Source organism: Rhagoletis pomonella, unplaced genomic scaffold, assembly GCF_013731165.1.
Source record: "Rhagoletis pomonella isolate Grant_MI unplaced genomic scaffold, Rhpom_1.0 Rhpom_scaffold_00011, whole genome shotgun sequence".
Taxonomy (NCBI): domain Eukaryota; kingdom Metazoa; phylum Arthropoda; class Insecta; order Diptera; family Tephritidae; genus Rhagoletis; species Rhagoletis pomonella.
Window position 1 is genome coordinate 21,667,871 of NW_023458565.1, and position 11,873 is coordinate 21,679,743.

The window sequence follows — 11,873 nt, forward strand, 5'->3', positions numbered from 1 at the left end:
ATTTTCTTCAAATATTCCTAATGTTTTTCGAGCTAAATTTTTTTTTTTTTCTATAAAAATATCGTTCAAGCTTTAACCAAAACGGTATTCAAACTTTATACAAAATTTAGGAAAATTCTACAAATTTTCATCAAAATTTTTATTCGGAATTTTTGGGTATGCAGTTTTATAGCCCATACAATTTTATACGCGATTGAATTTTCTTAAATTTTGTATAAAGTTTGAAACTATGATTTATACGGTTTTGGTTAAAGCGATATTTTAATAGGGAAATAACATAAAAAAAAATTTAACTCGAAACACATTACGAATACATATTTGAAAAAAAAATCAACACGTGGTCATTTGTTTGAACACTGTATGTATGCAGGTACATTAAGGTGGTCTTTAAAATCAAATGAACGACATATAAATTTTGGTATCGATTGATTGGATATATAGCATCGACGTAGAGGTTGAGGCTTAGGAAATCTGATGTAAAAATTTGCTTTCTAGAGTTAAGGACCACACTAATGTACATATATTTGCAAGTATGACGGATTTTTTAGATTTTGTTTATTAAAACTGTGTTTAGTGCGAGTCTCAACACACACGACTCCTGCAGATCCCTAAACGAGATGGGTAAGTAGTCTGAACTTTAGTATTGCATTATTGGAACCAGAACGCACCAGCCGACAAGAAGACGGACGCACTTGCAATAGAGGGCATGGACGTTCCACTTTTGCAGTACTGGAAAGGTTTGGCCAGGCTGCTCGCTACCTGCGAGCTCTTTTTAAGGGATCCATCCATCTCTTAAAAAAGCAAGTAATAAGTGGGCTAGTCTCACCACTCACTGCAATACTGTACTTACATGCACAACTATGTGGATGAAACGTAACGCGACACCGTCGAAAGGTGCCATCATGCTAGGCATATATAAAATATTTTATATTTCGTACCGGGCTGCTAATGCGGAGCAGTTCTCTTGCGCTCACCAATACAGGCACAGTTTTACTTTTGCCGACCCCTGATTTAGATGTTACTCAGACCAGGGATTCAACGCACTCAGCCACAGTGGGCGTCAAAACCCAGAGTAACCTAGTATTTAATATAATAATATCCTTTCTATCGAAAGGATAACCGAAGAACTTGGCCTGTCTAAGCATCTATTCCGCTTCCAAGCACTTACTGGTTGCTGACTATACCTACTTTCATAGCGTATAAATCTTCAAGAAACCAGAAAAACCAAATATTGCGAAAACTTTATTGAACATTTGCTAAGCATTTCAATCTTCCACAATCTTCCTCTGATTCACTGCGAAAATAAAGTTTCTTAGTCCGAACCCGGCTGAAGTCTTGCTTCTTAATAAAGCTTTATCTACTTTGAATACAACTGAAATTTGCTCCAAGCTAACTAATATGCAAAAAGAAGAAGAATTCCTAGGAAAGGGCTTTAACTCCAAGATATCTCTAAAAACCTCCTAAAGGCTTATTCATTTCATTCGGCTCCTATGTATATCGAATACTTATGTATTTTGATAACGATATGAATATTCATTAGAACTAAATTTCTTCTAGGAAAGCCTTAATTTTATGGCATGTCTTAACAAAAAGGACTCTTTAATCAAGATTATGTAAAAGTTAGAGGTTATTCGGTTTAGATACTTTACTTTTCTTTGCCAAAAGCTTTGATTCAGCCTTTCTCTATTTTGCAATTTTGCGCAATCCAAATCCAATAAAAGTCACACTAAAAAATCTCGCAAAATGTCGATACAGGAAATTGAAACAAACTAAACAATAATAAATTACACAACGGCAGATATTACGGTAATTGCTAAGTATTGTAAAACGAAAGACTTGTTGAAAGAATCACCCGGAAACATAACTTTTGCAATTGGCAATTGACTATAACGTTTTTTTCATTGTCACATCGAATTGCATGTGAGAGATGGCTTACTGAACCCGGCTGAACGGTTTATTGCTCGAATTAAAAATGTCAATAAAACACAGATACATATGTACATGTAAACATGCTCATAAATCCTAAAAACAAGAAAAAGAAAGAGCTGCTTTTTTGCGGTGATATCAGTGCAGTAGGCTAAGCTAATTTTAATAAAGGCATTGTCTCCCCATTAAAAAAAATAAGAGAGCTAACTAGCAAGCTAATCATTCGCTAGAAAATTAACATTACGTAAAAGTTAAGTTATTAAAGTTAAACTATCACAACCCATATAAGTGCATAAGTGAAATGATACTTATGTAAATATTATAAATTTTGCAGAAATCCCCTTATTTGGTTAAATACTACGCGTGGGTGGCATAAGTGAAAATTTTCAAACAACTTCTAATAGATGGCACCCAAAAATTTGTGAAAGTTACAATGCTGTTTTAAGTGGATATAAATTAGCAAGATCAACTGTGTGGTATGTGTGTATATAAAAAAAAACCAAGCTATTTCGGTTTATGTAGGAGAAAATTTGCAAAGCCGTGACGACAACAGATAATGCTAATCAATTTGAAGGTGGCTTACGAGTACAATAACAAATATTCAACAGTATGTAAACAAATGAATATTCAGCTAAATATGTATTTATATATATGTATGTAAGTATGTATGAAAGTACTGAGCATGCAGATAAATGTGACCTTATGTATATACTATGTATGTATGTAGGTAAGTATGTGCAATAAGGTAGCACATACACACCGAAATACATACATATATTAGGATGCCCCACAAAAAAGTTTTCCAACCGAATTGTAAAACTTATATTTAAAGTCTATAAGTACATATCTTAAATATAATAAATTTTATAATTCCGATGAAAAACAGTTCAGATTTTTACAAACTTTTATTAAGTTTAAGCGAATCTTACAATCGACTTTTAACCAACTCCCCGATTGGCTAGAGACTTGAAACTTCAAACTTAGCTCAGACCGCGATGACAATGCAAAATTAAAAAGGAATCAATATGCTAAGTGGCGCAGGTGTCCAGATAACTGTTTGAAAAACCCTACGTTTCCTACTTTTTGCCCGATAGGTGACCAGGAGTTAAGATATTTGGAAAACCCGTATTTAGGTTCCGCATTTTTTTTTTTTTCATATTTAGACGTAAGTATATTACTTATGCTGCGTTTCAACAGATTCATTTAAGTGCAAATTAATTCGATTTTCGAATTTTTGGTTTCACTAAACAAATTTAATTTGTTTTCATTTTGATTTAAGTGCTCTTTCCTCTTCGGTTAAAAAAAATTTAAATAAGAATAACCATACTCAGAGATGTTATACGTTTAATCAGCTGATCAGTATACATACACCTGTTTATTTCTGCAAGCATCGCGCAAATAAATGGTGGTTTCGTTTCTTCCAAAAAAAAGTTGCCCTTCCACGGTGCAAAATGTGTTTGATATTAACCCCACCCTTTAAAAGGGCATGTTTTGTTTTCCTTTTTGTCCCTACCTAGCTCACGCGTTTCATAATACTGTCGTTTTAAGCAACCATCTCATTTTTGGAGCAACCATCTCCCCTGACAAAGCTTCAAAGGGCAGAGAATGTGCCCTTTTTTATCTTACAAGGGTGTGACATTTTAAGAAACGAACACAATATTTTCTCACCGTTTGAATTTATTTTAGAATCGAACACGAAAATAGAAATGGCCAAAAGGCCATATTTTTTGGTAGAAACGAAAACACCATAAAATATTATTTAAAAGAAACGGACGAGAGCGACGTGTAGATCAGCCCTGCTTTTACTACCACTTTTAGCACAGTACTGCTATACTTTAACTCACTTAAAAAAAGAAAAGCTTATTGACACTGAAAAAAATTAATTGAGAATTCAACAAAAAATGTATTGAGAAATAAATCCATCAAAATTTTAGCCGTTAGGCGGTGCGGTGATCGACCTTTTTTTTACTAACCATTAATAAAAGCTTGTCTTTAAAAATGTTTTCTTTGTAATTACTTGTTTATGCATGGAGAGTGTTACACTCTAATGTACATACATACGTACTTATTTGTGTGGATGTACTCAGTCTTTCTGCAAACAATTTTATGCCAAAAACAAAGATGTACGCCAAAGTTTTAGCAACATTGAACCGAATTACATATGTATTTGTTTACATGTGTATGTTTGTATGTAGGTACATATGAAGATATCAAATCGCGAAAGTAGTGAAAAGTTCATTAAAAAAAGAAATAATATTATGAAATGAAGCCGATTGTTTGTCATTGCCTGTAGAGTGTTGATTGCAATAAGGAAAAAAAGCTATTTATGTACTATATACCTACTTCAACTGATGTTTTGTGTCCACTATGCAGATAGGGCACGCGCGGATCCTCTAGGCCAGCTGTATATGTACAATATAAAGCATAGTTTTTAATGTTTTTGCTACCTGCATTGCATTTTTTACAATTAATTTTAATTGTTATTAGTTTCTTCTGAAAAGCGATTGCTTATGTAAACTTAAAGAGAGAGTCCATAACCCAGGATGCTCAAGATACCATCCACTTCCCTAATGAGTCCTTAAAGGGTGTTGGTAGGCGTTTTCTTTATTACAAAGGGTTGGACCATTTGAGCTTCAAAATGGATTAAGCTTCGTCTAGCCAAAGCCGTACAGTAAAATATAATATATTCTGACGTCTCATCGTCTTCAAGACATAGCCGTAATTCAGACTCTGTTATCACACTCATTCGGTTCCAGTGAAATCGTAGTCGGTTGTGAAAAGTCAGGTACTCAGAGAGTAGCCTAATGTCATTTATATTTAGTAAAATAATAACCTTTCTTTTGAAAGGGTTGCCGAAGAGCCTGGGCTGTCTATGGCCCCTGGCCGCTTTCTGAGTGTACCTATTCAGTAAATATGGCTTTCTAAGAGGACCAACTGAGACCACAGAATGGTTCAGATCCCAAAAAGGCAAATAGCGATCCTTCTCGTGCCAACTTGTTGGAAACCTCATTGCCTTCGATCCCATAATGGTCAGGGATCCAGCAAAGTGTTACCGTGTTTTTAGCTACACAAAATTCGTAGGGTGTATCTTCCCAAGAATAGAAGCAGTCATTAGAGAGTTGCAGTTCCAGCTCCTTCGTGACTGCTGTTTCTTGCATAAAAATATGGGAGGAGTCCATCCGTGACGTAGAGACATGCCAATATACCTGTATTTCAAAAACACACCGCACACAAATTTTCGAGATCTGAGAGCATGCTGAACTAGTTTTTTTTCGATTGACCTGGGAACGTAGTGGTCTGAACCTTTTCCCATGGTCTAATTTTTTCAATTCGCCTAGAAATCGAAGAGTCTTTTCGACAACCACATCCGGCTAAAGAGGCGTGCATTGCTATTTTCTCGGATAGCCAGGCAGCGATCAAGGCACTTGGCTCTATAAGCACCACCTCCAGCATAATAAAACAATACAGAGAGAACGTTATGACTTTAGCTTATAGGCATATTGTTGCACTGATCTAGATGCCGGGCACAGCAGCATTCGTGGCATCGATATGATCGACGAGCTAGCCAGAAAGGGGTCGGCTCTAAATGCCTCAGGGGCAGGAAGGTCTTAGGCCTCTGAACTATATCAAGGGTTGCCATACTTAGCACTGGAAAAAGGTGGCTAACAGTAGGTGGGAAGACCTACCTATTGCGCAAAACGCACTACATTTCACATCAAACTGAAAAAGACAGATTTATCTCGGCTAACTGACGTTTTCACAAGGCACTGGGAATACAACCCTTTTTGTCGTAGCTGTAATTCACCAGATGCAGAGGAAACGGTAGAGCATCTTCTCTGTAATTGCCCAGCACTGTGTAGGACTAGAATCAGATTTCTAGGTAAAACCTTCTACTGCGGTCTAAATTATATGAGTGATATTAACCCGAGAAATTTTGCATCCTGTCGCAAACAACAACAAACTAACTTATGCTAATTTCTTTTCAGTTCAAAGTAAGAGTAGTGGTTTAAGACGGCATGCATAAGTTCTTATTGAAGTTAATACTAAACTCGCTAATTCAATTAACCAACCCATGTCTAATGTACCAAAGTAATAACCGTTAACGATTTTCCAACTACCATGTCTAATTTTGTTACTTTCCAAGAATTTTCCATTACAACGGCGCACATCAATTTAAGTATTATAAATTAGTACGCTCTATTTTCTATAATAATGTGTGAGAGAAAACAATGTAATAATATATGATTAATACTCCAAAGTGGAATCATAACTCCAAAAAAGCTAAGAAAATCACATTGAAGATGGCAAAACGCCGATTTTTCTCCAAAACCAATTTAACAAAGTGCATCAAAGGTTGTGCCTTTTTTTGAACTGCTCTAACGCATAAAAAAAAACATATAAAAATTAGCGGCATATGCTAAACTATTTATCTCATTTTTAATACGTAATTAAGCTTTATGCGTATTGGAATTAGGAAATTCCAAAAAATATCTTAATTATTTGCCTCCAAACGAAAATAAAAAATACGCATATTGTTCTACATTTTTGCATTAACTTTTTTGGTGACATTTCATAAATAACTGGCAAATATTTAAATTAAAAAGTTGAATTATTTCTGGCATAAACAATTGCTGTGGCCGCTGTGGTGTAGTGGTAAGCAGTGCGCGCTTCCACTCCGCAGCACCTGGGTTCAAGCCCTGGCCAAAGCAACATCGCAAAAAAATATAGAAAAAAAGTTTTTTCTTAACAGCGGTCGTCTCTCGGCGGGCAATGGCAAACCTCCGAGTGAATTTCTGCCATGAAAAACAGCTTCTCATAAAAATACAATCGCCGGTCGGAGTCGGCGTAAAACTGTAGGTCCCTTCGCTTTGTGTGACAACATCAAGGCGCACGCCACAAATCGGAGGAGAAGCTCGGCCAAACACTAACATATGTGTAAGCGCCAATCTATTATTATTATTATTAACGGTAATTTGCAGAAATATGAAAACTACGATATTTCAATAACTAAGGACACTACCTTACTCCAAGTTAACAAGAAATAAGAATATTATAGATTTTTGTGGAATCGGCATGGTAACGCCCACTTGTGACTGCATAAGTGTTAGTGCTTTATCGATTAAGGGCCAGGGGGAACCTGTAACTTTAAAGCTCACTTTATATTTAAATGTTGCATTTTATTATCGGCTTTAAATTGGTTTACAACCAAGAAACATAAACACGCCAAAAACCGATAGTAGAAATGTTTAACTTTAGACATAGCTTTACTTTTAATCCAACCTTTAAATATAAAGTCAGCTTTAAAGTTATAGGTTACTGCAGAAAAAGGCCCAGGTCTACTATATAAGTAATACAAAACAAATTGCAAAGAAAAGGTGCATAAAAGGGGTTTTAAAAATTTAATAAAAATTGGCTCCAGGCCCCCTGTTTTGGGAGTTGCTGAACTCTTTTCAATCTGGGAATCGGGATGTAAGTAACGTTGTCATGAATCTACAGAGCAGAAGATCAAATCGTATCAGAACGAAAAATAGTGAGACTTTGCATGATAGTCGAAAATACATATATGTAGCTGCTATGGAAGATTTTGAGCTCGAGTTTATGGTGGCACACCTGCATCTGAATTAAACAAGCTTAGAAATATGCACTCAATTACGAAATAGAAAAAATGCGAAATTTTCACTGCAGCCCACCGAATGCACCATCCATACATACATGCATACATACTAGTGCATACAAATGTACAAAGTGAGCACTAGGGCGGGTCGAAAATCTAATTTTTCTCAAATCCCTTAGTAATAGTGAAAATATATTGTATCGTGAAGTCAACAACAAGCCTGCAAAATATCAGTATTTTATTTTAATTGTAAGAGCCCGCGTATCGACCGCCAAGTGACCCACAGCACATTAGTCGAATAAGACCAATTCCTGTTAATAATTTTGGGTTCAGCAAAAAGCTTTGATAAAGTCACATCATTTCTCGCAGCCCTTTAGCTTATCGTTAATCTCAAAGTTATCTCTCTTCAATAAAATTTGAATTGTTCTCTTGATAATTGCACTGGCCTATAGTCAAAAGATGTAAAGAACAGCATTGATACTGCTGGGGTGCATTTAGATCGCTGGTTCCAAATATTCTAATCTTTTTTAATATTAGCTATAGCTTGCGAATTTTTGCAAATTTAGGTTGCTCCAATGGAAAAGCTATTATTTTCCATAGTGGTGGAAAAAATTTGTGTATGCAAATGAGTATGGAAACACTTAACAGGCACAACTTCTGGAAACACTAATTTACATATTTGTTTATGTATACAATACAAAAATGCAAATATAGGAAAATGACAAAAAATTTTGTTTAACATTTTTTTTTTTAATAATTTGTTTACAATCTGAACGATTTCAATCATATTATTATCATAAACCAGTCACGATTTCGTACCGATCGAGTAACATTTACCAAAGTTATATCGAAAAACTTAAGTGGATCTCCAGTTTTTTTTTCTAAAAAACAATTGTCTTCAATTGTATGTACAAATAACTTTTAAATGAAAGAACCGGCCTACAGAAAAGTGTGCCAGAGAGTGACTTTTTTCGTTCAAGCTGAATGCAAAGCAATATCGTCCAATTGGAGAGTCCTCAAAAGGATTTTCCAGGATATGTTAAAGACACTTACAGTCAGTTTTTCACATAATGGAATTGACTACAATATTTATGTATATCTAAACACTTATTGCACGTCCCCTACTTTCGTATAACGGCAAATTTAGAAACCGCGAAAAATGTGCTTCTTCGGTGACCATTCCGCGCCAATTTTCAAGACTGCATAAATGGGCGTTTCTCACCCTAATTGTACTATGTTAATGTATGTAAATACCTACTTAGGTATATGCTTGAAACTACTATTAACTTATCAAACGATTCCTAATCTTGGACATTACATGTTTGACTTCATTTACTGCGATCTTAAAAACTGACGAAATCGGCGTGACCAAGTCCATGGTCCTTTTAATATTATGTATATAAACATCCGAAAACATTAAAACGTTTGAAATAAATCTCGTCTCACTTCTTTGCATTTTTCACTTGGTTGCTGAAGTAATGAAGAATTGAAAATTAATAAGGGAAAATAATAGTTTTTGTAAGATTTATCTTAATATCTTAAAAACTTGTAGACTTATTGAAAAATGATAAATGAACGTGAGGTACTAAATTTAATAACCCTTAATTTAATATATCGTCCTGTTTATAACAATTAACGCATTCCAAAGATATTACGAGCCAAAGTTTCATTTTCAAAATTCATACACTTTGATTCAATTGCGCGGGCTAAAGATAAGTTTTAAATTAATCTTTCGTGGCCAATAACAATTGGTTTAGCCCTAAGACATTATAGTATTACTATTAAAATACGGTCCGATGCCTTTTATTTTACGCCATACAAAATCGACCCAGCCTAGTGAGTCAATCACGCAGTCATTCAGCTCGCTCACCACCACAGTCAACCTACCCTCAGCATATTAAATTTGCTGTTATTATTTGCGTACAAAACTTTAAATTATGCGGTATTATAAAAATAAATTGACTCACACTAAGTGTGTATTAAATCAAAAAAAAAATCATTAAAAAAATTCAGCGCCACCGCAACAGAGGCTGTAGATAATGAAGAAATTTCACCCATCTGGATATTAGTTACAAACAAAAAGATCTTAAAAAGCAATCTCGCAGCTAAAAAGAGTTAAGTATCTATGGGCTGTATGGAGGTTTACAAAATGCAATTCACTTTTTACATCAAAGTGTGCATTCATTCGCCTTCAAACGTATCTACATATCTACGCATAAGTATTTGCACTACATAGCTAACCAGTTATTATTATTTGCAATAGCCCCAACTTCAACTTTATTTGCCCGAAAATGGTGCTGTCGGCAGTGGGTACCACTGTCAATCGCGGTATGTATGTACGAGCATGTATGTATGTGAATCTAGGTATGTAAGCTAGGCTAAAAAGTGCGGTGCGTCTAAGACAATTTATACCGGTTTTCATTAAATTCAAAACTAGGTGATATCAATTTGGAACAAGCAAGCCTCTCACTTGGTAGTTTCAATGCTTTTATTTTATATGTTTTTGGTGCTTTCTACAAATGTTGTTTTTGTTTTTCTTTTTCTAAGCAAACTTTTTTTACAAGCTTTTTTTGTTGTTTTTATTAATATCATTATGTTAGGAGTGCAAGCGTACCATTTCGCTATTAACTACTCTACGTGTATGGCTTCTTTTTTTTTGTACTCTTGTCGAGTCATTTCATTTCATTTCACTTCTTTCTAACTAAGACGACTTCAATTCGAGTTTAGTAGGTTTGTGAATGGAACGGGTGAGAGCGCGAAAAATTGGTCAATTGCTTGGTTGTGCAACTCTGGCCGCCACCACCAGGAAGCAATTTCTTTATTGAAAGTATTTGTTTAAAAAATTTTCAGCAGTAGTTTCGCCTACAGTTTGGGGTTTCGATACGAATTTCCTGTAACACAGCATTTCTCTTTTCTTTATTTTTGTTTTGGTGGTGTCTTTGCATGCCCGGACACGCATAACATGTGTCCGATAAAAGGAGTTAACTACTTACCTCTTTGGATATGGTATCCGGCGATATTTGAAAGCGTTTTCCATGTCGCGCATTCTCATCTTGAACGTTTTATCACCACCCAAACTCATTTTACGTACACAAAAATATTTTCAAAATTTTTTCTACGCGGAAAACGGGTGTGTTTGTTGTTCATGCAGTTTGCTTAAAGATATCAAAATCAAATTCAAAAATCACTACACTTCAAATGTACATACGTACGTACATACATCAATGTATTTGCTTTGTTACACATGCACCATGAATTAATTAATTAATTAATCATTTTAATAATTACTACCATTACATATGCTATTTTACGTGCTTGGACTTTGCGTTTACAACGCGATTCTAATTGTTATTACATACGAGTTATGCTACTACGTGAACTTGAAAGCCAACAATAGCAGATATGCAGTTAAAATGGCAAAAACGCGACTAAGTACTCAAGTCCGCCGCCTTCAGCGTAGCGTAAGAAAACTTTCAAAAACCAAAGAAAAATACTTGTAAATATGTATTTACATACATATGTATGTAGATAGCACCACGATATGCAATTGAAGTCGTCTTTACAAAAAAGCGTCTTAAGCGATTGGCAATCGCGGTTAAACTGAAAATTTCTGTCGGTCTCTGACCGCTTTTTGGCCAACTTGCTGGCTGCTAGCTGCTAGCTGCTGCTGGCTAATTGTTGTCAGTAACAGAGCGGCAAAGCCGTAAAGCAGTAAAGCAGCAATGCGCCAATCCAAGAAGCAACCATAGACAGAATTGAGCCGTCGTCGCTGCGTCGCAACGTAGCAACTCAGCATTATTTCCACTCGATGGAGTTGCGCTCGCAACGCTCCAGGTCTTTGCCGCATTTTCTACTTTTTCAGCTTCGACGATCGTTTCTGCGGCATCATGCTCTTATTTAGCGCTTATTTTACCTTTTTGTTGTTGTTATTATTGTAGCATAGCTTTCATTTTGCTTATTTCATTCCTTTTATTTTTCGGTTTGCACAGCTGCTGTTGCTGCTCCAAAGAGTCAACGTGTGTCTATGCGTGCCGACATACATACATACATACAAACAGTGGTCTATGAAAGAGGTGGGATAGATGAAGCATAAAACGAAGTCAGAAGAACAAATAGCTGATTAAAAAATTTCACGCCTATGGGTTGAGGAGCCACGTCACCTTGTGCAAACTATTTCATACATATGTACACCAAATTTCAGAGTCATCTGACTTATGCTTCCAAAATTATGGGTCTCGGAGTGTATTACGGCTATGGGTGGTGACACGCCCGCTTGCAAACACTCAGCCAACCCCCCCACTTTTGTAGCTTTGAAATTAAGCCCTTTTAAACC

General features: G+C 35.6%; 1 protein-coding gene across 2 annotated transcripts in view; it reads right to left on the reverse strand.

Annotated features, from left to right (window-relative positions):
• LOC118746824 (heparan sulfate 2-O-sulfotransferase pipe) overlaps window positions 1-11,120 on the reverse strand; it is a gene marked incomplete at its 3' end in the record, with an annotated part of 67,112 nt that extends 55,992 nt beyond the window's left edge. Inside the window, 2 exon segments of one of the 2 annotated variants that reach the window (XM_036480761.1) lie at window positions 10,534-10,695; window positions 11,035-11,120. In XM_036480761.1, coding sequence (XP_036336654.1) covers window positions 10,534-10,622 — 89 coding nt within the window. 2 annotated transcript variants of the gene reach the window in all.
• Window positions 11,121-11,873: the final 753 nt, after the last annotated feature.